The sequence below is a fragment of the Salmo salar genome, chromosome ssa28 (assembly GCF_905237065.1).
Source record: "Salmo salar chromosome ssa28, Ssal_v3.1, whole genome shotgun sequence".
Classification (NCBI taxonomy): Eukaryota; Metazoa; Chordata; class Actinopteri; order Salmoniformes; family Salmonidae; genus Salmo; species Salmo salar.
The window spans coordinates 18,953,525-18,981,372 of record NC_059469.1 but is presented as its reverse complement, the minus strand read 5'-3'; the positions used below and the strand labels follow the sequence as shown (position 1 = coordinate 18,981,372).

The 27,848-nt window shown below is 45.9% G+C and overlaps 1 protein-coding gene across 2 annotated transcripts; it reads left to right on the top strand.

Annotated features, from left to right (window-relative positions):
- The first annotated feature begins 590 nt into the window (after positions 1-590).
- Positions 591-27,841, top strand: LOC100380747 (neurabin-2). 2 transcript variants are annotated; one of them, XM_014179843.2, is made up of 11 exons: positions 591-987; positions 1,126-2,735; positions 19,118-19,250; positions 19,602-19,722; positions 20,119-20,223; positions 22,984-23,116; positions 24,629-24,781; positions 24,895-24,948; positions 25,316-25,545; positions 25,777-25,870; positions 26,110-27,841. In XM_014179843.2, exons 2-11 carry the CDS (start codon positions 1,263-1,265, stop codon positions 26,158-26,160), a joined length of 2,547 nt encoding a protein of 848 aa, XP_014035318.2. In that variant the 5' UTR covers positions 591-987; positions 1,126-1,262; the 3' UTR covers positions 26,161-27,841. The 2 variants fall into 2 exon arrangements, with proteins under 2 accessions (XP_014035318.2, XP_045565954.1); XM_045709998.1 differs by having other exon boundaries at positions 591-2,735.
- Positions 27,842-27,848: the final 7 nt, after the last annotated feature.

The window sequence follows — 27,848 nt, the reverse complement described above, 5'->3', positions numbered from 1 at the left end:
TTGACTTTCCAGTGGCTTTCGTGAATTAAATCAAATATGTAGCTATGCTACTATATCTAGCCTACACTTTAGGCTATATAATCATAAACTATATCACGGATCATTCAAAAAGTAGACTAGGTTAGCCTTATGCTGCATTGAAAATGCCACTATGTACTGTATGCGTCAGGGTGTGTGCACAACATGGCCTATCTCAATGGGAGTTGTGCTTCTTGGTTCCATATGGTGTCATTTCGAATAAAAATACATTAATGGTCGTTATGTTAACCGTTATCTGCCTATATATTCTGAGATAGCTCATTTACAGTCTATTGGTAGCTAGGGAAAACGCATTGGAGGACACGGTATGGAGCGCATTATTTAGATGCAGACTAAGAGGCATAGTCTACTCTACGCCCTCACAAGAATGTAGGCTAACACTGACTACTGCTAAAACATTGTATAACATATTATCATCAAACGTGTAGGCTAGACAGGCACTAGTGAACGCAGGAAGCGACGATATAAAAAGGATACATCATCATTGGACACAGTAATCTGATGCATGCTGGTTTTGATTTCTTCAGGGTCCTAAAGTGCCCAAAATACCAGTGTATAGAAGAATTCTGTTTATTTGGCTCGTCTACTTGATATCATAATTGTAATGATATAGAACTCGTGTATGGAGTAGCCCTTCACATATATTGATTATCTCTAGGCTAATATTCAAGGACTGAAAACGTAGAGTGAACCCGACCGGTGCTATGACCCAGTTTCGTCCCATCCTCAGTAGCAGTCTGCTTTTACGCGAGCGAGGAGGACCCAGAGCCAGAAATCAGCAGTTCAGAAAACCAAGAGATCAAAATGATGATGCTGCTGCTCTTGAAAACGGATTAAACTGAATAAATCTGTCGTCAGTGGAACATCCAGCGTTCATTGGGTTACTGTTCCAGTTTTCTGCAGTGATGTTTTTGTAACCAGGGCATTTTTCTCCAGGTTTTTCGTCAGGTTGGTGTTTTAATCACTAGCGAGTTTATGACTAATGAATGCATCGTTTTTCACTTTCCTCCATTCCATAGGATTAGGATACTGGATGCACGCGGCCTAAAACAACAACCTTTGTTTTTTTATTCTCCTGCTATTCAGTTCTAGTCGGCACGTAGGTTCACCGTCTCCCCAACAGAATTGACTGTTGGTGAGAACGGACCGATTTGTGCTGACAAACGAGGAAGAGAAAGGGAGAGATGCCGTTGCTGAGCAGCCGTTGTGAAGCTTGACTGATCATGATGAAGACCGATACCTCATCTTCCAAGAGCACCGGCTCTGGTTCGACGCTGAGGAGCCCATCTCCGCACCGGAACGCATACGAGGCGGGGATACAGGCGCTGAAGCCTGTGAAGGACAATGCTGCAAATGGCGATTATATGCAGGAAGGCCCCCGCGGCCGCCGGAGCTACGGCTCCAACGTGCACCGTATCAAGAACATGTTTCAGCAGATGCAAGGCCCAGGGAGCACATCTCCCGGCAGGGAGGGGGAGGGAGGGGAGGACCTGGAGAAGACTACTGAGAGGGTGCGTCTCTCCCTCCCCAGAGCCGGTAGCCTGAATGAGAATGTGGACCACAGCGCCTTGCTGAAGCTGGGATCCACTGTCTCAGAGCGGGTTAACCGGTTCAACCCCAATGCCAAAGCGGAGAACGGGCAGGCTCCCCTAGCCTCATCACCCAGCTACTCCAAGCTGCAAGAGACACGGAAGATCTTTGAACAACAGCAGGCGGCACAGCAGCTGGAGCGGGAGAAGCAGGCCGCTGCCACCAACCGGGTCCTACTGAAGACAGAGCGGACCTCTGGCCTGGGCTTCCATGATGGCAGGCTGGACGTGGTGGCCCGGTTCAACGGCAGCACAGAATCCCTGGACAGCCTGGACACCACCGAGGCCGTGTCCCCCACTGTCTCCCAGCTCAGCGCTGTCTTTGAACGGGCCTCTGAGCTCCGCAACAACCTGCACCGCCTCTCCTCCACCCCTCCACTGCCCTCCCGGGGGGTCAGCACCAAGGTGGGGGTGCAGCTCAACTCCAAAATCATCTCCAAGAGGGCGAACCGTGCTTCTGCCCTCCCAACTGCCAGCCAGGAGGAGGAGGAGGAGGGTGGGGGGCGCAGCCAGAGGGACCTGGATGGGCCTCCCAGAAGCCTCAGGGCTAAGGCTGCCCCTTCATCCTCCTCCACCTCCGATGGCCTGAACGGAGGGCAGAATGGAGGCCACAGTGGCCCGACATCCCCCGAGCCCAAAGAGGGCCGGGATAAGACTGGAACCCAGGCCAAAGTTGAAGGCCAGTCTGAGGATCACTCTAGTGACCAGGAGCCTAGCAGCACCTTAGTGAAAGCTGACATCCACCACATCTCTCTGGAGAATGGAGAGAACCGTACAGAGAGCGAGGCCCAGGTGAGGGAGACCTCTCCCAAGGGCACTAGCAGTGAGAGAGGGAGGCAGGGTGGAGATGGAGAGATGGGCCAGGGGGGTACAGCGGAGGAGGGGGAAGAGAGGACTGTAAAGGATCAGTCAGGGGGAGAACAGGTGGATATCAGAACGTACAGCGCAGTGGGGGAGGACTCTGGAGGGAGCCAGCGGGATGAGGAAGAGGAGGATGAAGATGAGCCGTATGAGCCTGAGTCCAGCTGTCATGAGAAACCTGGGCTGCCTGAAGAGGAGGACCCTCCACCCAGCCGGAAGGTCTGCTTTAGCACGGGGCCTATCAAGGTGAGCTCGCACTCTAATTGAATATACATGGTCACGTACACACCATTGCACTGTATTCAATTATATTTAACACGTCACAGGCTTCCATCTTTACAACCAGTCCTTTTGTAGTAGTGCTTGACTTGGTCACTACCACGGATTTCCTTCACGCCATACATTACTATATGCTTAGTCATTTCCCCCCCTTGCCTCCTCTCCCCTTTCCCCCTCCCTCTGTGCCAGTAGCCTTATTCCCAGCCAGTTGCCACTGCCTGCCTGCATTCCCACTGTGCAGCTGACATGGCCCTGAAAGAACCAGTCTGTAGATCCTTATCTGAAATGCAGTGGGAGCTAGCGCTCTCTAGCTCTCTCTCTCTCTCTCTGTAGCTCTCTCTCTCTCTGTAGCTCTCTCTCTCTCTGTAGCTCTCTCTCTCTCTGTAGCTCTCTCTCTCTCTGTAGCTCTCTCTCTCGCTCTCTCTCTCTGTAGCTCTCTCTCTGTAGCTCTGTAGCTTTCTCTCTGTAGATTTCTCTCTGTTGCGCTCTCTCGTTCTCTCTCTAGCTCTCTCTCTGTAGATCTCTGTAGCTCTCTCTCTCTCTCTCTCTCTCTCTCTCTCTCTCTCTCTCTCTCTCTGTAGCTCTCTCTCTCTCTCTGTAGCTCTCTCTCTCTCTCTGTAGCTCTCTCTCTCTCTGTAGCTCTCTCTCTCTCTCTGTAGCCTCTCTCTCTCTGTAGCTCTCTCTCTCTCTGTAGATATCTGTTGCTCTCTCTCTCTGTAGATATCTGTAGCTCTCTCTCTGTAGATCTCTGTAGATCTCTGTATCTCTCTCTCTCTGTAGCTCTATCTCTCTCTCTCTGTAGCTCTCTCTCTGTAGCTCTATCTCTCTCTCTGTAGCTCTCTCTCTGTAGCTCTCTGTAGCTCTATCTCTCTGTAGCTCTCTCTCTGTAGATCTCTGTAGCTCTCTCTCTCTCTGTAGCTCTCTCTCTGTAGCTCTCTCTCTCTCTCTCTGTAGCTCTCTCTCTGTAGCTCTCTCTCTCTGTAGATCTCTGTTGATCTCTCTCTCTCTGTAGATCTCTGTAGCTCTCACTCTGTAGATCTCTGTAGCTCTCTCTCTCTGTAGATCTCTGTAGCTCTCTCTCTGTAGCTCTCTCTCTCTCTGTAGCTCTCTCTCTCTCTCTGTAGCTCTCTCTCTCTCTCTCTCTCTCTCTCTCTCTCTCTCTCTCTCTCTCTCTGTAGCTTTCTCTCTGTAGCTCTCTCTCTGTAGCTCTCTCTCTGTAGATCTCTGTAGCTCTCTCTCTCTGTAGCGCTAGCTCTCTCTCTCTGTAGCGCTAGCTCTCTCTCTCTCTCTCTCTCTCTCTCTGCTCTCTCTCTCTCTGTAGCTCTCTCTCTCTCTGTAGCTCTCTCTCTGTAGATCTCTGTAGCTCCCTCTCTCTGTAGCACTAGCTCTCTCTGTTGCTCTCTTTCTCTAGTGCTATCATCTCTCTCTGTGTAGCTCGCTCAATCTCTCTCTGTGTAGCTCGCTCAATCTCTCTCTGTGTAGCTCGCTCAATCTCTCTCTGTGTAGCTCCCTCTCCAAAATGCTCTCTGTCTCTCAGTAGATCTCTCTCTGTCTGTGTCTGTAAATAATTGTTCGGGAGGAACAGAGGCAGAATAATTAGCGTAGCTGCTTTCCTATTTTTGTGTCGGGATAGTCTGACTGGCTGGACTTGTTAAAGGTCAACAGCAGTGCAGTGGTTGGTTTTATATGGATGGTGGTTATGCACCTAAAAAGATAGGTGTTCACTGCCATTCAAATCCAAAGATGAAGAACGGTTGAGTTATATTGGCTGGTTGGTGGTTGGTTCTTTCTCATGTGCTTTAGTACATTTTACATTTACATTTAAGTCAATTAGCAGACGCTCTTATCCAGAGCGACTTACAAATTGGTGCATTCACCTTATAATATCCAGTGGAACAACCACTTTACAATAGTGCATCTAAATCTTTAAGGGGGGGTTAGAAGGGTTACTTTATCCTATCCCAGGTATTCCTTAAAGAGGTGGGGTTTCAGGTGACTCCGGAAGGTGGTGATTGACTCCGCTGTCCTGGCGTCGTGAGGGAGCTTGTTCCACCATTGGGGTGCCAGAGCAGCGAACAGTTTTGACTGGGCTGAGCGGGAACTGTGCTTCCTCAGAGGTAGGGAGGCGAGCAGGCCAGAGGTGGATGAACGCAGTGCCCTTGTTTGGGTGTAGGGCCTGATCAGAGCCTGAAGGTACGGAGGTGCCGTTCCCCTCACAGCTCCATAGGCAAGCACCATGGTCTTGTAGCGGATGCGAGCTTCGACTGGAAGCCAGTGGAGAGAGCGGAGGAGCGGGGTGACGTGAGAGAACTTGGGAAGGTTGAACACCAGACAGGCTGCGGCGTTCTGGATGAGTTGTAGGGGTTTAATGGCACAGGCAGGGAGCCCAGCCAACAACGAGTTGCAGTAATCCAGACGGGAGATGACAAGTGCCTGGATTAGGACCTGCGCCGCTTCCTGTGTGAGGCAGGGTCGTACTCTGCGAATGTTGTAGAGCATGAACCTACAGGATCGGGTCACCGCCTTGATGTTAGTGGAGAACGACAGGGTGTTGTCCAGGGTCACACCGAGGCTCTTAGCACTCTGGGAGGAGGACACAAGGGAGTTGTCAACCGTGATGGCGAGATCATGGAACGGGCAGTCCTTCCCCGGGAGGAAGAGCAGCTCCGTCTTGCCGAGGTTCAGCTTGAGGTGGTGATCCGTCATCCACACTGATATGTCTGCCAGACATGCAGAGATGCGATTCGCCACCTGGTTGTCAGAAGGGGGAAAGGAGAAGATTAATTGTGTGTCATCTGCATAGCAATGATATGAGAGACCATGTGAGGATATGACAGAGCCAAGTGACTTGGTGTATAGCGAGAATAGGAGAGGGCCTAGAACAGAGCCCTGGGGGACACCAGTGGTGAGAGCACGTGGTGCGGAGACAGATTCTCGCCACGCCACCTGGTAGGAGCGACCTGTCAGGTAGGACGCAATCCAAGAGTGGGCCGCGCCGGAGATGCCCAGCTCGGAGACGGTGGAGAGGAGGATCTGATGGTTCACAGTATCAAAGGCAGCAGATAGGTCTAGAAGGATGAGAGCAGAGGAGAGAGAGTTAGCTTTAGCAGTGCGGAGAGCCTCCGTGACACAGAGGAGAGCAGTCTCAGTTGAATGCCCAGTCTTGAAACCAGACTGATTAGGATCAAGAAGGTCATTCTGAGAGAGATAGCAAGAGAGCTGGCCAAGGACGGCACGTTCAAGAGTTTTGGAGAGAAAGGAAAGAAGGGATACTGGTCTGTAGTTGTTGACATCGGAGGGATCGAGTGTAGGTTTTTTCAGAAGGGGTGCAACTCTCGCTCTCTTGAAGACGGAAGGGATGTAGCCAGCGGTCAAGGATGAGTTGATGAGCGAGGTGAGGTAGGGGAGAAGGTCTCCGGAAATGGTCTGGAGAAGAGAGGAGGGGATAGGGTCAAGTGGGCAGGTTGTTGGGCGGCCGGCCGTCACAAGACGCGAGATTTCATCTGGAGAGAGAGCGGAGAAAGAGGTCAAAGCACAGGGTAGGGCAGTGTGAGCAGGACCAGCGGTGTCGTTTGACTTAGCAAACGAGGATCGGATGTCGTCAACCTTCTTTTCAAAATGGTTGACGAAGTCATCCGCAGAGAGGGAGGAGGGGGGGAGGAGGATTCAGGAGGGAGGAGAAGGTAGCAAAGAGCTTCCTAGGGTTAGAGGCAGATGCTTGGAGTTTAGAGTGGTAGAAAGTGGCCTTTAGCAGCAGAGACAGAAGAGGAAAATGTAGAGAGGAGGGAGTGAAAGGATGCCAGGTCCGCAGGGAGGCGAGTTTTCCTCCATTTCCGCTCGGCTGCCCGGAGCCCTGTTCTGTGAGCTCGCAGTGAGTCGTCGAGCCACGGAGCAGGAGGGGAGGACCGAGCCGGCCTGGAGGACAGGGGACAGAGGAAATCAAAGGATGCAAAGAGGGAGGAGAGGAGGGTTGAGGAGGCAGAATCAGGAGATAGGTTGGAGAAGGTTTGAGCAGAGGGAAGAGATGATAGGATGGAAGAGGAGAGAGTAGCGGGAGAGAGAGAGCGAAGGTTGGGACGGCGCAATACCATCCGAGTAGGGGCAGAGTGAGAAGTGTTGGATGAGAGCGAGAGGGAAAAGGATACAAGGTAGTGGTCGGAGACTTGGAGGGGAGTTGCAATGAGATTAGTGGAAGAACAGCATCTAGTAAAGATGAGGTCAAGCGTATTGCCTGCCTTGTGAGTAGGGGGGGAAGGTGAGAGGGTGAGGTCAAAAGAGGAGAGGAGTGGAAAGAAGGAATGAGTCAAAGGTAGACGTGAGTTACAGTACTTTACTACTTTACAGTACTTTACAGTACTTTACTACATGAGGAAGAAGTAACATTGATTTCTCTCAGCATGGTAAAGAAGTTATCCTGATATGGCTGTAGCCTCCGTTATCCAGACTTGTCATACCTAATTGCCTGCTTATGGGCCATATACTGGCGATGGGCCTCTCATTTTATTCAAACTCGTTAGGTAGCTTTATGCTACCAGAACACCCATCCCAATGGGCAATCCACGACAGTTGTCTGGATTTCACAGAGAAGTGAAAATTCACACATTTGCAATGTATTTTCTACAAACCAATATGATATTGAATGAAAAAATTAGACTGATATTGATTTTCCGTATCGTTGCCCATCACAAATGATTATACACATAGACGTATGTTATTGTAGACACCGTAATAAGCTGGAGGCTACATCATGTCAGGGCTAGGAGGGGAGAAGTTGATTCGGTGTCTCTACTGACTGGGAAGTGTAATGATCCAAGAAGCAGCATACAATTCTCTGCTCCCCCAGCTCAGTCTCACTGCTCTGTCATTATCTGTGTCCCAAATGGTAACCTGTTCCCTATATAGCACACTACTTTTGACCAGGGCCCACGGTAGGGAATGAGCTCTGGTCAAAAGTAGTGCCCCATGCAGTGCAGGAGTACTCAAGTACTATTTGAGAAGGTCCGGTCACTAAAATGTCCCAGGTGGTAAAGGTCCAGATGGATATGGTCATTTATCACCATAGTAACAAACCCCAAACTGTTAACACTCCTCTTGTTGGCGGAGAGAAAATGTTGCTGTTTTAAAGCTGAGTTCCTGCAATTCTACGCATTTTTCCATGTCTTATTTGTGTTTATATGATACCCGGGGTCAAAGCCCGACTGAGCCACCCCCCCAAATAATAATATTATTATTTTATTTACATTTTGTAGTCGGGACCCGCGGTCCGTATTGACCCAGTTCTGGGTCCGGATCAGGACTGTGGTCCGCCAGTTGAGTATGGGAGATGTAGGGAATGGTCGTTGGTCAAAAGTAGTCCACTATGTAGAGAATGGGGTGCTATTTGGTATGTATGGTATGTAGTCTTGTTCTCTGCTACCCCAGTTCAGTCTCACTGCCCTGAGGTCTCCAGCATTAACATGGAGAGAGAGAGAAGCCCTCGCTCTGCCAAGTCAAGTGTGCGTTGATACTATTAAGTCCCACACTCACACATGCAGGGCCAGCTCAAGCAGCTATCATGACCATCCATATTGAAGTCTCTCTCTCTCTCTCTCTCTCTCTCTCTCTCTCTCTCTCTGTCTCTCTCTGTCTCTCTCTGTCTCTCTCTCTCTGTCTCTCTCTCTCTGTCTCTCTCTCTGTCTCTCTCTCTCTGTCTCTCTCTCTCTCTGTCTCTCTCTCTGAACCGAAGTGGAGTAGACGTTGAATTGACATCTGTGCCCAGTGGGTAGGCTATTTCATAAGATATGTTATATTTCAACGAGTTATGATCACCCATAATTCCAGATCACTTCAGTAGACGACGTTGTGACCCTAATGAGAGTATCAAAAAGAGAACTGTGACATCCTGTAATGTTTTACATTGGCTCGCCATCTGCGTGGTGTGACAAAGCAGCAACAGCTCATTAGACCTAACAGAGAGCAGAGTGGGTCGGTCTGGGCTGTGGGCTTGTACCCAACAGTAATAACAATAATCTATTGCATCTCTGTCGCGCTTTTTCTAACAGAAATAACACTCAAAGCGCTTTGTGGCTGACTGTCACACAGTCTTTTTGATATGTTCAGTCTATTACTACTGTACCCAACAGTGTCTGTCCTCTGACAGACAAACCCTCCCATCACACTGCCACAGTCCTTCACTCTGTATCAGAGTCTCTTTTGTTGTTGAGATTGATGTGGGTACAGTGGGAATGCATGGGAGTCAGAGGGAGGTCAAATTGAAGGCCCTTTATTTGGTGGCTAAAATGTCATGGTTTAATGACTGCCAGGACTTTGGTCACACAGTATTGTCACTATCTTTTTTTGTTGTTGTTGCTGAATCTCTGTGTCTCTCTCTCTCTCTGCGTCATTCTGTATTTTTCTTCTGTGTCTTTCTTTCGCTGTTTCTATTGCTATCTCACTGTCTCTCTATCTCTGTGTGTCTTTCTCTCTGTCTTTCTCTCTCTCTCGGTGGTACAGGAAGTGCTCGTGCTTGTCCATATTTTTTTTTTTTGTGAATATTTCCCCCTCATCGTATCTGCTCTCTCTCTCTCTCACCCAGACGCCCACACATAGGAGTTGTTGTGGTGACAGCCACTGTGGTCTGTGTCAAATGTATTTCTTTCTTTCTCTTCTCAAACTGGCACAAACAGCATCGCTGGGGTAAAGTTCAGTTCACACTACTGGCTTTGTTCACTCTAACACCCTCCTTTCTCTCTCTTTCTCTCACTCCCTCTTTTTTTCCCCTCTCCATCTGTCACCATTCTCCTCTTGTTTTATGATAAGTTGATAAAAATAGCAGCATTGTAATCACCTCAGACAGGCCTCTCCTTTGGGTCTGTCTGCTTGTTTTAAACACAGGAACCTGCTCTCCGGTTCCTCATTTCTTATTTGTTTTGTTGTCCTTACTCTATATTTCCTGTTTTACATCACTGTATTTCATAACTGTTCTCTCCTATTCTCCTGGGACAAAATGCTTTGAATTATTGATCCTAATGTTGATTGGAGTGATTTTAGTGTGTGTATATATATATATATATATATATATTATAATCTCCTTTGAATTTGTACCATGTGTGTAAGAAAAACTATCTGCAACGTACACTCTTTCAACCAGGGACAGAGTTCACCTTTGTCCCTCTTCAACTATCTTTCCACCTCTGTCCGTTCTTCACCAATCCTCTCTCTGATGAATATTTACAGCCTACACAGTGGCATCCCATAATAGTCAGAGCTAGCTTCAGTCATGAATACACATTTGTTAGTTTTTTTTGCAGTGTCTGCAATTCAAACAAATAAAGAATACAAAAATAGTCTTTGATGTGATTATAGCCCAGTAGACTTTGTTGACTAGATATTGAAATGGGTTGAAAACTTATTTAGCAGGTATGTTTGCAAGCGTTAGTAAAATTGAGGGTTTTTACTTGGACCACAAGGGAAGCCAGAGAGATTTAATGCATCACAATGTGGCCAGGTATGATAAAACGGTCCCTTACCAGTGAACCTATTGGCCAGTCATCTCACACACTGTACTACCAAGTGAATCTATTGGCCAGTCACACATTGCCCATGAGAAGGGGAGGGGGGATGGGGGACCAGACAGATTATCAGCAAGGTCATTCTGTCCCACTTTTTTGGCTGTGCTGCACCGTATTATACAGTCTATGGGCTGCACCGTATTATACAGTCTATGGGCTGCACCGTATTATACAGTCTGTGGGCTGCACCGTATTATACAGTCTGTGGGCTGCACCGTATTATACAGTCTGTGGGCTGCACCGTATTATACAGTCTGTGGGCTGCACCGTATTATACAGTCTGTGGGCTGCACCGTATTTTACAGTCTGTGGGCTGCACCGTATTATACAGTCTGTGGGCTGCACCGTATTATACAGTCTGTGGGCTGCACCGTATTATACAGTCTGTGGGCTGCACCGTATTATACAGTCTGTGGGCTGCACCGTATTATACAGTCTGTGGGCTGCACCGTATTATACAGTCTGTGGGCTGCACCGTATTATACAGTCTGTGGGCTGCACCGTATTATACAGTCTGTGGGCTGCACCGTATTATACAGTCTGTGGGCTGCACCGTATTATACAGTCTGTGGGCTGCACCGTATTATACAGTCTATGGGCTGCACCACCCAACTCAATGCACACCACAGTACAGTCCTGCTGCATGCAGCCTCTGTGTGTGGTTTCTGTATGTGAAGCTAGGGCTGTAGCAGTCATGACATTTTGTCAGCTGGTGATTGTCAAGCAAATAACTGGGGGTCTCATGGTAATTGACCGTTAACATTTAGCATCTCCTGGCTTCCACGCATAGCCTACAAGCCACTGATGCAGACTTTTGGAACATCTACGTTTTAAAAAGTATAATAAATAAATTTTAATATAGCCTACACCATCACAATAAATCCATTTATTTATTTTAGACAAGTCTAAAGAAACATGAAATGAAGAAAATGTAGTCTATTTCAGAAGAACAGAATAGCATACTCTGAGTTGTCCTGATCTGGATATGCCATATGGCTGTGGGCTATACTAGTTCATTTAGCAGACAAGACTTCCTTAGAATTTTGTGGCATTATTTTATATTATTTATAGTATGAAGAATACAATTGAACATAAAATAGAAAGGATGTTTTCTCCAAATGAAATCTGAGGGAGTGCGCATATGCAGCAATTCTGTGTTGAGCGGTTAACAAAGAAATAGGTTCTCTTCTATTCTTAATTTAGTTATTCATGCAACTTTAGTTGTGATACAAACATTGGGCTATATGTTTTGATTTTTAATACATTCTAAGGCTGCATGATGTGACTAATGATGATTTGAGAAAAAGTTGCATGTTTCTTTCACAGCCTGCACACACTTCATCAGTCTCTCATTCACAATTTGACAAGCACTTGATAATGCCTAGAATTTCCCAGCGGCATCCCCCTAGTGTGGCTTTAAATCCCCCTAAACAAATCCATGCCTTTTGCGCCCAGTGGACGCTGTGCCCTTGGGCTGAATATAACAATTATAATTGCCTTCTTTCATCTGTGTGTTCCGAAGCACCTCTCACTCACATGGCTCTCTCAGATATCTCAATTCTTATTAGCCAATACCCGTCACTTGATTGAGTTCTTCTCACAGGCATCTATCTCAGCTCCGAAGTAGGCTACAAGTGAAGACAGACACATCAGGGGCGCAACTGCGCATGTCCTTCTTATCGAATTCCGTTGTGCATATTCAAGATGTTAGGACTGTCCACATTTACTTTTCATCAGCCAACAAGATGAGTAGGCCCAACGAACAGCAAAAGCACTAGCCTACGAGAAATAAATATTCCAAACATAGTCTGGGACTGTTGTGGGATGCGATAGATCCCAAATTAATACAACCACTCACATAAAAAAAAAACTTTCAAAAGCAATGATGCTCTTGCAACCGATCAAAACGTTTAGGTTCAAATGTTGATAAACTATTAGGCTATTTCTTCACATTATAAGCGCAATAATCCGCACACGGCATTGTGTGCGAATGTTCCAAAATGCAATCAACTAGAGGGAAAACACAATTTTCAAAAGTGACCACAAATGCGATTATGCATGTAATGCTTTATTATAAAAGGTGCATTTTTATGGTGAAAATGATCTTCCCCAAACTGTATGCCAGTTCAGGCTCAACACCAGTTGCAAAGCATATTAATGTGCTTAATTTTAAGAAGTTACTTGGACAGTTTAGTTGCGATTCAAACCTTATCAAAACATATAGGCCTACTGGCTAGGCTACATGAGGTGGGGGACTATGATTTGAAAAATTTGGGAAAAAAGAGGCATGTGACATTTCTTGCCTTACTGCACACAAGCTGGGCATCATTCACAAGTGATAATATATCATTCAGCACTCCATCACTCTCCTTCTTGGTCAAATAGCCCTTACACAGCCTGGAGGTGTTGGGTCATTGTCCTGTTGAAAAACGAATGATAGTCTCATTAAGCGCAAACCAGATGGGATGGCGTATTGCTGCAGAATGCTGTGGTAGCCATGCTGGTTATGTGTGCCTTGAGTTGTAAATAAATCACTGACAGTGGCACCAGCAAAGCACCATCACGATGGGAACCGTGTCTTACAAAGACACGGCGGTTGGAACCAAAAATCTCAAATTTGGACTCATCAGACCAAAGGACAGATTTCCACCAGTCTCATGTCCAACGCTCGTGTTTCTTGGCCCAAGCAAGTCTCTTCTTATTATTGGTGTCCTTTAGTAGTGGTTTCTTTGCAGCAATTCAACCATGAAGGCCTGATTCACGCAGTCTCCTCTGAACAGTTGATGTTGAGATGCATCTGTTATTTGAACTCTGTGAAGCATTTATTTGGGCTGCAATCTGAGGTGCAGTTAACTCTAATGAACTTATCCTTTGCAGCAGAGGTAACTCGGGGTCTTCCTTTCCTGTGGCGGTCCTCATGAGAGCCAGTTTCATCATAGCGCCTGATGGTTTTTACGACTGCACTTTCAAAGTCCTTACTTTTCCACATTGACTGACCTTCATGTCTTAAAGTAATGATGGACTGTCATTTCTCTTTGCTTATTTGAGCTGTTCTTGCCATAATATGGACTTGGTCTTTTACCAAATAGGGCTATCTTCTGTATACCATCCCTACCTTGTCACAACACAACTGATTGGCTCAAACACATTAAGAGGGAAAGAAATTCACTTTTAACAAGACATACCTGTTAATTTAAATGCAATCCTGGTGACTACCTCATGAAGCTGGTTGAGAGAATGCCACGTTTGTACAAAGCTGTCATCAAGGCAAAGGGTGGTTACTTTGAAGAATCTCAAATATAAAATATATTTTGATTTGTTTAACTTTTTTTTGGTTACTACATGATTCCATATGTATTATTTATTCGTTTTCATGTCTTCACTATTATTCACCAATGTAGAAAATAGTAAAAATGTAAACCCTGGAATGATTAGGTGTCTAAACTTTTCACTGGTACTGTTAATGCGGAAGCTTATACCTTTCCAGACCATTCAGATCTGCAAACATTGACGAGTTAGGGGGAAGGGGTGGCGAGCGCATTGGAACTGACTGACTGTTTAAGGAGGTATCCCTTCCTTATATTTAGCTTGTTTATGCAGTTTAATTAAGGTTCAATTGTCATCAGGAGACTTAGTGGGCTTGAGTGTTTGTTGTAGGTACGTCTGCTTAATTCTCGTAGTGTGTTATACGTTATACGTGCTAAGATTGTTTCTGCAGTTAGTGGGAGATTGAGTGTTTGTTGGAGGTAGGCCCACCTGAGTGATTCTCGGAGGGACGTTAAGTCTGTGCTGAGCTTGTTGCTGCTGCGGTTTGATTAAGCCACAAGCCAGCTCTCGGAAACTAATTTCTCACACATATAGTGGGTTAATTGCCACAGATATCCGGTACATTGAAATGAAATGCTCTGAGACCGCAAGTAGCAGATAGACTGCCTGTTCTGAACTATGAATGAAGATGGCAATAGGACACATGAGACAACCAATCTCATCGCCTTCCATCCCATAATTCTACTTTAGACAGAGCTTTCTTCAACTACCAAAGTGCCATTTCAATGGGACATGGGGAGAATCTCAACTGCATTGCCTTAATTCCTCACGTCCACTCTCCTCGTCTCCTTCTCAAAACCCATTGGATGAGAATGTCAGAGGGGAGGGATCTCTGACCTTTGCATCCAATGGGTTTTGAGGAGGCCAGGACAGAGGATGCAAAGGAATCAAGAAAATGCAATTGAGATTCTTCTATGCATGGAGAGCAAATAGTATACAGTGAAAACGAACATCTTGTAAAAAAGAAAATATAATGGGAAGAGCGTCTAAGAGAGTGTTATAAAAAAATGTGTGAAACGGCCCAGTGGTAATGTTAATAGGTTAGCAGCTGAGCTTGACGAGAGACTGTGTGGAGAGGAACATGCTATTTCTGTTGTGAGAAACCAACTAAACTCACCCGTCAACACCACATCCACACAGCCTATTGGGTTTAGCCCAGATTTGGATTTGTTTTGGGGGGAAGCAACAAGAGGAGGAACAGGGTAATCTGCTTTCTACTAGGATAGCGTTTCCCAAACCCGGTCCTCGGGAATCCAAGGGGTGCACATTTTCATTTCTGCCCTAGCACTACACAGCTGATTTCAAATAAATAATGATCATTTGAATCAGCTGTGTAGTGTTAGGGCAGAAATGAAAACGTTCACCCTTTTGGGGGTCCTGAGGACAGAGTTTGGGAAACCCTGTACTAGGAGGATGTGACCACAATGTTACCCAACCACATCCCTCCCAGCCAAGAGCTGTGTACCAAGTGGCATCCTATTCTCTAGTTCAGGGGTAGGCAACCCTGGGCCTGGAGTGCCGCAGGCACCTGGAAGACCAGGTATGTTGAATTTAGGCAATGTACACTGTGTTGATCAAATCCTCGAGTAATTAACCTAGTTTCAACACAATTGGCAGGAAATGCTCAATGCTTCAGGAAGCTTTGTTTCCCCTTCACTACATTTGACCAGGGCCATAGGGACTAGGGTGCCATTTAGGGTGCAGCCTAGGAGCCATTGTGGTAATTGTTGAGAAAAGGGCATGCTATACCTCCCATAGTACCAACCTAGTCATTTGTGTGTTTTTGTTAAAAAAAGTGGTTGCTTGGGCTTTTTAATATGTGATACATTCCAAGCGGTTTCCCTGTTTGGTTTCCCTGTTCTGACACAAACAGAAGGCGTTAGCTTAGTTTAGCTACTGGCTGCACACACAGCTTTTGTAGGGCGGTTGGTGGCAGAGAGGGTTGCAGGGAGGGGTGTTCCTGGCCATCTGTTAGCCACTGTGACCTATTATCTGTCACAACTGGAGCAGCAGCATGTATCCTGCCCCTGCCCCAGCCCCAGCCTCCCCCTGCCCAGCCCCCCACCTTAATCCCAATGTTTGTCTCCTGAAAGGGGGAAAGGCTGGCAGGCAGGCTCATGTCGCTCATTGACTGCCACAATGCCACCTTCTCTGCCCCGCCCAGCTCAGCCAGTGTTGGACTGTGTGTGCGTGCATACAGTACAGGAGGGAGGGAGGGAGGGAAGCAGAGAGGATATGAGAGCATCATGTAAGATGATCAGTGTCTGTCTGGCCTTTAGTGGGATACTCCCATATAAGGAAGAAGTAAATCTCTTGACTTTGGAAGGAGAAAGTGTTAGCTTTGTGCGTGCGCCATGTCAGTGTGTGTGTGTGTGTGTGTGTGTGTGTGTGCGCCATGTTAGTGTGTGTGTGTGTGTGCGCCATGTTAGTGTGTGTGCGCCATGTCAGTGTGTGTGTGTGTGTGTGTGTGCGCCATGTCAGTGTGTGTGTGTGTGCGTGCGCCATGTCAGTGTGTGTGTGTGTGTGTGCGCCATGTCAGTGTGTGTGTGTGTGTGTGTGCGTGCGCCATGTCTGTGTGTGTGCGTGCGCCATGTCTGTGTGTGTGCGTGCGCCATGTCTGTGTGTGTGCGTGCGCCATGTCAGTGTGTGTGCGTGCGCCATGTCAGTGTGTGTGTGTGTGTGTGTGCGTGCGCCATGTCAGTGTGTGTGTGTGTGTGTGTGCCATGTCAGTGTGCGGGTGTCTTTGCCATGTCAGTGTGTGCCTGTGTCTTTGCCATGTCAGTGTGTGCGTGTGTCTTTGCCATGTCAGTGTGTGTGTGTGTCTTTGCCATGTCAGTGTGTGTGTGTGTCTTTGCCATGTCAGTGTGTGCGTGTGTCTTTGCCATGTCAGTGTGTGCGTGTGTCTTTGCCATGTCATGTGTGTGCGTGTGTGTGTGTGTTTGCCATGTCAGCGTGTGTGTGTGTGTGCGCCATGTCAGTGTGTGTGTGTGTGCGCCATGTCAGTGTGTGTGTGTGTGCGTGCGCCATGTCAGTGTGTGTGTGCGTGCCATGTCAGTGTGTGCGTGTGTCTTTGCCATGTCAGTGTGTGTCTTTGCCATGTCAGTGTGTGTCTTTGCCATGTCAGTGTGTGTGTGCGTCTTTGCCATGTCAGTGTGTGCGTGTGTCTTTGCCATGTCAGTGTGTGTCTTTGCCTTGTCAGTCAGTGTGCAGGTGATGCAGCCCAGCCTAACACAGGCAGGTGGTACAGAGGACAGACACATCTGGATGTAGGGGACTTGTTTCCTTTGACACGTTTTAATACTCTGAACTGTAGTTGGTCTCTGGTCACAAGGCCATGAAATGGGGTCAGGAAGGGCCACCAGCTGTGGCCATTAAACTCAAGGAGCGAACTGCCATGTGAGACAGTGGCTAAATCCCAAATTACACCCTACTCCCTATGTAGTGAACTACTTTTCAATTCAATTCAGAGCTTGATTTGTCCCCTTAAGGGCAATTCTATTAGCGCTATGGCGGTGCTTCAGACACAGAACAAACAGGCACAGATGCAATAAATAGACAAGAATAGGGCTCTGGTCAAAAGTTGTGCCCTATATAGGGAATTGGGTGTTATTTCGGATGCACACAGTTAGAGAGCTTTGGAGGACCACTTTCAGTTGTTTTAACTGTTGATGTGCTGATGCCCTCAAACTCAAATCTGTACCTCCAAGCCAGTTCCACTGCTTTTTTTTCATTCTTCCCCTCTAATCAGGGACCTGGGACACCAGGTGGGGTGTAGTTAATTATCAGGTAGAACAGAATACCAGTCTGGACCTTGTAGGGTAAGATTTGAAAACCCCTGTGCTAGTGCCAGGCTACATCCATTCACATGAAGGCTAAACATATTTTCTGTCTGCTTATAATCCAAATGATCCTAATCCTAATACAAAGGTAACCTAAATCTCACAACCTATTTAGACCATATGCCAAACCCACGCCATTGGTCTACACCAGTCAGAGGTTTACTGGTTTAGGTAGTCATAACGTGTGTGTGTGTGTGGGCCTAAATGTATAGCTCTGAGCTGGCATTTACGTGGTGATAGGATGCGTCGTCAAGTGTATGTACTGTACAATGACTGCTTTGATGCAAGACCTCTTCTGGGTGTTTTATTTGAAAACCTTTGCTACAACTGCACAGACCTAGATACAGTTTAGCCCAGCCAAAGAAATGTGCCTCACCTCAACCTTCCTAGTATTCAATGATGTATGAAAACAGATAATAGTCCATTTAGTTCTCTCAGGATAAGGTTGGTTGAATCATAAGGGCAATGTCAAATCTGACAAGCACTTCACTGTGGTTGCTACGGAGACAGAAACCATGTGATTTTGACGACACTGTACAAGCAAAGAGGTGTGTGTGTGTGTGTGTGTGTGTGTGTACTGACTACTCTGAGACAGGCACAAACAGATGACAAAAGGTAGCAAACATGAAGACCGTTGTAACAGAGAGGAGGAGGGATATTCATTGGAGGGAAACGATTAAAAGATGAGGGGTAATATTGGGAACTGAGGGAGTGAGGAGAAGAAGAAAAAAATAATAAAAAAAACCAGAGGGAATGAGGAGAGTGAGAAAAGAGAAGAGGTTATTGGTGATGTAGGGACGGAGAGAAAAAGAGGAGAGGATTGAGGGATACGAATGGGAGGGTGAAGAGTGAGATGGAAAGAGAAGAGAGGGTAAAGCACAGAGCAGGTCCTGTGTAGCTTAGTAGGAGAGGGGTTATGTGAGGTGCACATGAGCCTCCCTGGAAGACCAGAGAGAAGAGTGGACGAGAAAGAGTGTGTGTGTGTGGGGCAGCTGCAGTGGCCAGGACTGCATTAGAATGCTGAAGGTGCTTATGTATACTGTCATGGGCTAATTCCCAAATAGCTCCGTATATAGTGCACTACCCATAGTGCTCTGGTCAAAAGTAGTGCACTATGTAGGGAATATGGTGCCATTTGGGATGCAAGAATGCTGTTGGCGCTGAGCTAAAGTGGAAGCTCTGCTCTGAAATGGGTCACTATCTATTCTATGAGAGGTGCTTGGGTTTTATACCGGGGTTGATTTGTTACCTGAATATAATAGCATTTTGGTAGTTGAAACAAGCTTTAACTTGAGGCAAATTTGGTGATGGAAATTGTTTGTGTCCATTTTTTTTAGGTGAATGACGTGACAGTATAATGCACAAAACACTATGTGGTCACCTTTTTCACTGTGTCCCACCTCCATCCACCCTATCAGAACATAATGGAACTAAGGCCCTCTTCTAACACGGATAGAAACATCCTCATACTCAATGATAAACCTGCAACTACTGCTCAATCAGTAAATCTATCAACAACAAAAATATATTTTATAAAGCAGTTGTCACAAAGTGCTTTACACATGTCCAGCCTAAGTAAAAAGTATGTTTAAACAGTTCTGTAATAAGCTACTTTGTTCTCTTCATCTGTCAGGTGTTTGCCACCTACCCCAACGAGGACTATGATCGTCGGAACGAGGACGTGGACCCCATGGCTGCGTCTGCAGAGTACGAACTGGAGAAGAGGGTGGAGAGGCTCGATCTGTTCCCCGTCGAGCTGGAGAAAGGTACACCTCAGCTCAGTTACCCCCATAACCTTAATGTGTCAATCTGCGATTCGAAAAACAACAAAGAACATTCCAGATTGCCCACTTAAGAAAACTCCTCTTCACAGTACTGTAAAGGGGAGTTGTATCGCCATTCTCTTGAGACATTTAGAGATCAATCCCCTCACTCAATCAGCACGCATCCATCATCCCTCCATCTGCCTTCCAGTTATCCCTTCTCCCATGAGGAAATTCTGATTTAAAAAGCTATTATGAAACAAAAGAGCATTTCATTTTCATCATGGATTACGATGATTTTATTGTTTTCTCACAGTTCAGACAGTATTTCTCTTCTATCCACTGTGTCCTCAGATGGGGATGGACTGGGTATCAGTATCATTGGGATGGGGGCGGGGGCAGACATGGGCCTGGAGAAACTGGGCATCTTTGTCAAGACGGTCACCGACGGAGGAGCAGCGCACCGGGATGGCAGGTACGTTACAAAATGGTGGCCTTCATCTACGGCTTTTCCATCTATACTCCTGGCAGACTTACCTGAACAGGTTCTGCATGATTTTAATACATCTAAGAAGCAATCAAGCATGTGAGATGAGCCAAACTTGTGTGTCTAGTAGTAGTATTCACATCTCTGTCTAGCTTGCTGATTTTGATATGTTATTGCTTTTCCACAAATAGGTTTTGAATAATAAAGGGATTCAATTCGGTCGCATTACGGTTCCTTGCGGGAGCAGGTCTCGCTAGCAAAACAGATTTCTATCTCCGAGACGAACCTGTATGAAAGGTTGAATAAAAAAAGGACTGAAAAAGTAAGCATATTATAAGACTGTGGTGCTGAGGTTGTTGTGCTGCTTTGTGTTTCTCCACCCAGGATCCAGGTGAATGACCTGATAGTGGAGGTGGATGGGACCAGTCTGGTGGGGGTCACCCAGACCTTCGCTGCCTCCGTCCTCAGGAACACCACAGGCACCGTCAAGTGAGGATATGTTTTTGGCAATAGTGCGCTACTTTTGACTAGGGTCCAGAAGGCTCTGGTAAAAAAATGGTGCACAATATAAGGAATAGGGTGGTATTTGGGATGTAGACTTCGATGCAACACTCTGATGTTCAGAGGCTTCTAGTTAACACTTTTTCTTTTTAGCAGGTTTCTTTTCCTCACCAACTTAACTAAGCAAAAAAAAACTTTTTCAGGACCCCTTTTTCAGGACCCTGTCTTTCAAAGATAATTTGTAAAAATTCAAATAACTTCACAGATCTTCACTGTAAAGAGTTTAAACACTGTTTCCCATGCTTGTTCAATGAACCATAAACAATTAATGAACATCCACCTGTGGATCGGACGTTAAGACGCTAACAGTTTACAGACGGTAAGCAATTAAGGTCACAGTTATGAAAACTTAGGACACTAATGAGGCCTTTCTACCGACTATGAAAAACACCAAAAGAAAGATGCCCAGGGTCCCTGCTCATCTGCGTGAATGTGCCATAGGCATGCTGCAAGGAGGCATGAGGACTGCAGGCAATAAATTGCAACGTCCGTACTGTGAGACGCCTAAGACGGCGCTACAGGGAGACAGGATGGACAGCTGATTGTCCTCGCAGTGGCAGACCACGTGTAACAAAACCTGCACAGGATCGGTACATTCGAACATCACACCTGCAGGACAGGTACAGGATGGCAACAACAACTGCCCGAGTTACACCAGGAATGCACAATCCCTCCATCAGTGCTCAGACTGTCCGCAATAGTCTGAGAGAGGCTGGACTGAGGGCTTGTAGGCCTGTTGTAAGGCAGGTCCTCACCAGACATCGCCGGCAACAACTTTGCCTATGGGCACAAACCCACCATTGCTGGACCAGACAGGACTGGCAAAAAGTGCTCTTCACTGACGAGTCGCGGTTTTGTCTCACCAGGGGTGATGGTCGGATTCGCGTTTATCGTCGAAGGAATGTGTGTTCCACCGAGGCCTGTACTCTGGAGCGGGATTGATTTGGAGGTGGAGGGTCCGTCATGGTCTGGGGCGGTGTGTCAGCATCATCGGACTGAGCTTGTTGTCCTTGCAGGCAATCTCAACGCTGTGCGTTACAGGGAAGACATCCTCCTCCCTCATGTGGTACCCTTCCTGCAGGCTCATCCTGACATGACCCTCCAGCATGACAATGCCACCGGCCATACTGCTCGTTCTGTGCGTGATTTCCTGCAAGACAGGAATGTCAGTGTTCTGCCATGGCCAGCGAAGAGCCAGGATCTCAATCCCATTGAGCACGTCTGGGACTTGTTGGATCGGAGGGTGAGGACTAGGGCCATTCCCCCCAGAAATGTCTGGGTACTTGCAGGTGCCTTGGTAGAAGAGTGGGGTAACATCTCACAGCAAGAACTGGCAAATCTGGTGCAGACCATGAGGAGGAGATGCACTGCAGTACTTAATGCAGCTGGTGGCCACACCAGATACTGACTGTTACTTTTGATTTTGACCCCTCCCCTTTGTTCAGGGACACATTATTCCATTTCTGTTAGTCACATGTCTGTGGAACTTGTTCAGTTTATGTCTCAGTTGTTGAATCTTGTTATGTTCATACAAATATTTACACATGTTAAGTTTGCTGAAAATAAACGCAGTTGACAGTGAGAGGACATTTTCTTTTTTTTCTGAGTTTACTACTGCTTTGAGAACAATTAGCTACTGAGAGGGAATAGAGTTGCCTTGATGGACGTCTCTCTCAAACACTTGAATACAGACAGGTTAAATGACTTGGCCCTGTATAAAGTTGGGCCCGTCAAGTCTAATCCCTACTCTATTTTCTTTGTAGTACTGCGTAACGCCAGACTCCGTTAAGGTTTTCTGTACACATTTTCTTCTTAGTTTTGCAGCGGCTTTAGACTCTAGAGAAGACTGTCTAAATGACCACATCCTCCCACATATATACTGTGTAGACCAGGGCATGCAGAGTAGTCAGTCATCAGAGGTCAAATAGGGCCATGATGAAGAGTGAAATCTTCCCTTCGGAGATACAGCAACAGAACCACAGACACAGCTGAAACTCACATTTGAACCATGGAAGAGCATAAAAACATCACCATCTTGCTCACAGCAGGCATCAACATAATTATCATTCTGAAATGCCAGAGGGGTCTATTTGTGGCTGAGATGGGGCACCAGAGTCGCCTGCCTGTTCCTCAATCCCCAGCGCTGCTTTGTCGTCGTATACAGGCTCATTCATTCATAATTCTGGAACTAGTGATCAGTAGAGCTATGAGGGGTAATTGTTAGTGTGTGCTGTTCCTGTGTGTGTGTAATTGTTAGTGTTGTTTGACTTTAGAGGTAGCTCATGCATTATAGATCAGTAGACGGGGAAGGAAGGGTTGAGGCAGGCAGGCGTTCAGTTGGGCCTATTCATAAAAATGTCAGCCATGGGAATGGATGGGTGAATGAGGATGGGAGCTGTGTTTTAGCATTTAATTACCTGATAGTTAACGGAGGTAATTCTAAGGCTGTTGTGGTGGTCTTGATAACTGACTATGGCTACTCATTCTGAACTGCACTACTCGGATTCCTCTTACAAGCTGAGGAGAGTATTACACTGAAAAACACGTCTCTCTCGGAGCATATTGAGTCGATGTTGAGAGGTTATATAATTCAGATGATTTAACCTCTTGCTAAGGGACCATATAGAGGTTCCTCTTATTGCAGTCCACATAGAAAGCCATTTTCAGAATGTGTGTAATTGTATGCAGGTTTCTGATTGGTCGGGAGAAGCCGGGCGAGCAGAGTGAGGTGGCCCAGCTGATCCAACAGACTCTGGAACAGGAGCGCTGGCAGAGAGAGGTGATGGAACAACGCTACAGCCAGTACATGGACGACCAAGAGGTAGGTCTACAACCAGTCTGTAACCAACCAGTACATGGACGACCAAGAGGTAGGTCTACAACCAGTCTGTAACCAACCAGTACATGGACGACCAAAAGGTAGGTCTCAACCAGTCCAACCAGTCTGTAACCAACCAGTACATAGATGACCAGAAGGTAGGTCTACAACCAGTCCAACCAGTCTGTAACCAACCAGTACATGGACGACCAAGAGGTAGGTCTACAACCAGTACATAGATGACCAGAAGGTAGGTCTACAACTGGTCTACAACTGGCCTACAGTTGGTCTACAACCGGCCTACAGTTGGTCTACAACCGGCCTACAGTTGGTCTACAACCGGCCTACAGTTGGTCTACAAACAGTCTACAGTTGGTCTACAACTAGTATAGCTAGGTCTACAACCAGTCTACAGCCAGTACATGGACAACCAAGAAGTACAGTACAGATGGACAGACAGACCACCTGATAGCAGGGGAGTTACTACCAGAACTTGTCCAATAAGAATACAGATGTTTTCTTTGTTGCAAAATGTTTTGCTACTCTGTGCCTTAAAGAACATGACCCTGAACACGGCTAGTTTAGAGATAAACTGAAACCTGGTCACTATTTGAATTTTTTACAATTAATATTACGCTTTTTAGGTACATTTTTCCCTCTGTGTGTTCTCTTTTACCCTTTATGATTAAGATGGTGTATGTGTGCCAATCACATCTTTGTCAGAATTGACCCAAAGCCGGTGGCTGTATCTAGTGAGCTGAATGGGCGTGTGTCCACAGCTACGCTGTTAATGTTCAGTATAGCATCCAGACAGTATAAACACAAGTCTGCTTCCCACATGACACCCTATTCTTCCTATGGGCTCTGGTCAAAAGTAGTGCACTATATAGCCAATAGGGTCCCATTTGTGATGCATACCAACAGGTCAGTTTAGAGAGCGTAGGCCAAGTAGGATAAATTAAATTCTGTCTCCCTAGGACTCCTTTTTCAAAATGAATCAGTGTTTCTGATGTTTTGGCCTCTTCATCTCTGGGTTGTTGGGTTAGAGATTTTAGAGTACTTACAACCCAAAAGCATGATTTAACCTCTATCCAATCAAAATCCTATGAGGATGCAGGGCATTCTTATGTTCTCCATCTTATTACGTTGACATGCAGAATGATGGCATAATGGTTGAGGGTTTGTTCTGTGTTCCCTCCCCCAATCTAGGAATGCTCTTCAATGGTGTTATACGCCATCTAGTGGCCAGTCTCAGCACCAACCAACCATTTATTGTTTTATTTTACGTTTATTTAACAAGGCATGTCAGTTAAGAATAAATTCTTATAACCATGATGCTGTTATAGTAGCAGCAGTTGCAGGCAATTATACAAATGCTGTGAAATGGGATTGATGGAAGCATATTGAACCTATTCAAATATGCAGACACTTTGGCCCTGTCAATTAAGAGCTGGAGATCAATTAAACTCCAAACCGACTAGTTACTTCGGGCTCACCGGTCCTCTCTCTCCCCAGGATGGTGAATATGGTACTGATGAGGAGGAGGATGACGAGGAGGAGGTCAGCCCCACGGAGCCGTCTGCCATCGAGGTGTTTGACCTGGCTGAGAACGAGGACATCTCACCCCTGGAGACGGACCCTGAGAAGCTGGCCCATAAGTACCGGGAGGTGAGAGAAACCATTAAAGATGTCACCATTAAAGATGTCACCCTATTCCTTATATACTGCACTACTTTTTGGACAGATTTTGCAACAACTTCCTTAACTCTCTCTCTCCTCAGCTTCAAATAAAGCATGCTGTAACACAGGCAGAGATCCAACAGCTGAAAAGAAAGGTAGGTTAAGTTGTATTATGTAGCTGCTATGCTATGTTGTCTTAGGTCTCTCTTTATGTAGTGTTGTCTCTTTTTCGTGATGTGTGTTTTGTCCTATATTTTTATTTAGTATTTTTAATTCCAGCCCCCGTCCCCGCAGGGGGCCTTTTGGTAGGCCGTCATTGTAAATAAGAATTTGTTCTTAACGGACTTGCCCAGTTAAATCCAGGTTAAATAAAATAAAAATATACATATGTTTTTTAAATGTTATGTCCCAATGTATAATTGTCCTACTCCTACATCTCCTACTTAATTAATATTCAGTGGCGTTTACAGCCAGTCCATTTCTCTACCGTGTGTGTGTGTGTGTACTTCTCCACACTCCCAGCTGAACCGTGCAGAGCAGGACAAGCAGCGCTGGCGTATGGACAAGAACCAGCTGGAGCAGACTCTGCAGGAGAACAAGGAGCGCATGGAGAAGCTAGAGGGCTACTGGATGGAGGCCCAGAGTCTGTGTCAGGCTGTGGACGAGCACCTGAAGGAGACGCAGGCCCAGTACCAGGCTCTGGAGCGCAAGTACAGCAAGGCCAAGCGCCTCATCAAGGAGTACCAGCAGAAGTAAGGCCGGGCCATACACACACACAGAGGTTGCATTGCTACTAGCGTTAGCGCAGTGACATGCTAGCTGTTCCCATAGACTTCCAGTCATGGAGCCATTGACTATCCATTTAAAAGTGCGTTTCTGCATAAAAATATTTTTGCAGAGGCAACAATTTGGGCCACCGCTGCTAAATGAATATAGGGGAAACACTGAGTGTGATTAGTGTCTCTGTGACGTCTCATCTGTAGGGAGATTGAGTACCTGAAGAAGGAGACTCAGCGCTGTGTACAGGACGGGGCCGAGGCATCACTGAAGGAGGAGTCAGGACAGCTCCATGAACAGGTAATAGTGGAGACTGATGGCTATATGTGTGGTTCCTACACCAAGGTTTGTGTGTTCGATTCCTGCTGGGGCCGCCAATACAAAAAATGTATGCACGCATTACTGTCAGTTGCTTTAGATAAAAGTGTCTGTTAAATGGTATATATTATATTTCATTGTGTGCAGCCATTGGTGAAGCAGAGCATTGGTAAAGTTTTTAGTAGTCTATCATAATACGTAACCATAACTTTCTGTTGCAGGTAGCAGATCTGGAATGCAGGGTTGAAGAGCTGAAATCTGAACCTTTATAAAAGCCTTGTTTCCTATGTGTCTTCAAGAACATTAAGTGAATACCAGGATGTTATTGTATTTGCAGTGGACCCAGGGTATTTCTTGCCTCAAACTTTAGCTTGGTTTGCGGTTGCATACATGTACCCTCAGGCTTTGTATTGCTGCATATAATCTCTTTATCTAACAACCCTTTTAATCCTGTTTTTGTTGTTTGTTTTGTGAATATTTCCCATCTGGTAATATTGCCAATGGCTACTGGTTTGTCTGATAGTTTAATCAACCACTTTCTTAACATTAAAAAAATACTGGCAAGAACTTCTGTGGAGCTCTAACCGTTGCTGTTCCTCATTTTCCCCCGTGTTCAGTATTTGGCCATTTGATAGAAAATAGTGTTTGGGTGAATTAGAAAACCAGGCTTTTGATTTCAATTGCAAAAACAAATTCCTTTTCTTTGTTTTGTGATGTTTTTTATTTTCTGGGATTGTCATTTTACAGCTGTAATACTGTGTGGTTTATCAAACAAAGTTTGGTTTGTATATATTTTTTATTAATACATGTAAAACATTTAACATGTATGCACTAATGGAGTCAAGAGTTGGTGCATATGATAACTTATGTGACCGTGGAAGACGTGTAATTGTAAAATGTTGACACTGGAGAAGATATAGAATGATTGTGTTGGTGCTTCACTGGACTGGAAGGGAAAATAAGAGATACCGTAGGCTATCCATCTCCTTCTACAATTAGATCAGCAATCCAACCTTTGCAGGGGTTTGGCACTCAGCTTCAGTCGACTGCTGCTTACCTTTCAGAGTTAACCACCGTAGAGTATGTGTGTCGTTAGCCAGTCAACTCCGCTACCCAGTAATGGCTACTGATGCGATTCAGTAAGACCATAGTAAACCTTCAGTAACAACCCCTTAAGTAACTGAACTTTTACATAAAATAACTCATTGTAAAAAGGACCAGAAGAGAAAGTTTCCAAATCTGCTGTGCTACAAAGGGACATGGACAAGATTTGAAATCTGATCGTTTTTAATTTTATTGTGGATGTTATCAAAGATGTGTTCATCACTGACTGAACGGCAGACACAAGAAGTGGTGATGGAAACACAACTGGGGCATGTTCATTAGGAACCAAACAGAATAAAAGGGACTGAAACGGGGAAGGACTAGGCCTATCTGGACTTGTCCGTTGTGTACCCTAATGAACACAACCATGGACTTCGATGGTGATGAAACATCACCAGCAGCTATCGTGCACTCCCCATTCCTCTGACTGTAGCACATGGAATCACTGCCAGGTAGTATTCACCTGCTTCTTCACAGTTTGGAGGGAAATTTACTGTAAAAAGCCTATTTGTGTCAACTCCCATACCAGTGTGTTTGTATAGTTAAGATGACTGAAATATTTGAGTTGTTTATATGGCAAACGCCATATGTGAGGTATTGGATTAAAGCTGGTAAGATAAGCAATGCAAAGAAACGAGTGCTGATGGAAAGAAAGGAAAAACGGTCTAGAATGGATATTTGTTGAATTTAAGAGGCAAGACCTGGGTGATTTCACAAAGACAGTGTTAGATAATTTTATGAAATGAAGAAATATCTCATGAGCATGTTATGTATTTTCATAAGATTTTAGGCTTGTACAGGGCACATGCTTTGCATTATATGTTTTGTGGAATAAATGGTGAACTGTGATACAGAA

Bases quoted from the DNA above. Each gene is read 5' to 3' on its own strand.
- LOC100380747 (XM_014179843.2), top strand. From the start codon at position 1,263: ATGATGAAGACCGATACCTCATCTTCCAAGAGCACCGGCTCTGGTTCG. The intron at 19,251-19,601 runs GTACACCTCAGC...CTGTGTCCTCAG, and splicing joins CCCCGTCGAGCTGGAGAAAG to ATGGGGATGGACTGGGTATC. The intron at 24,782-24,894 runs GTGAGAGAAACC...CTCTCTCCTCAG, and splicing joins TGGCCCATAAGTACCGGGAG to CTTCAAATAAAGCATGCTGT.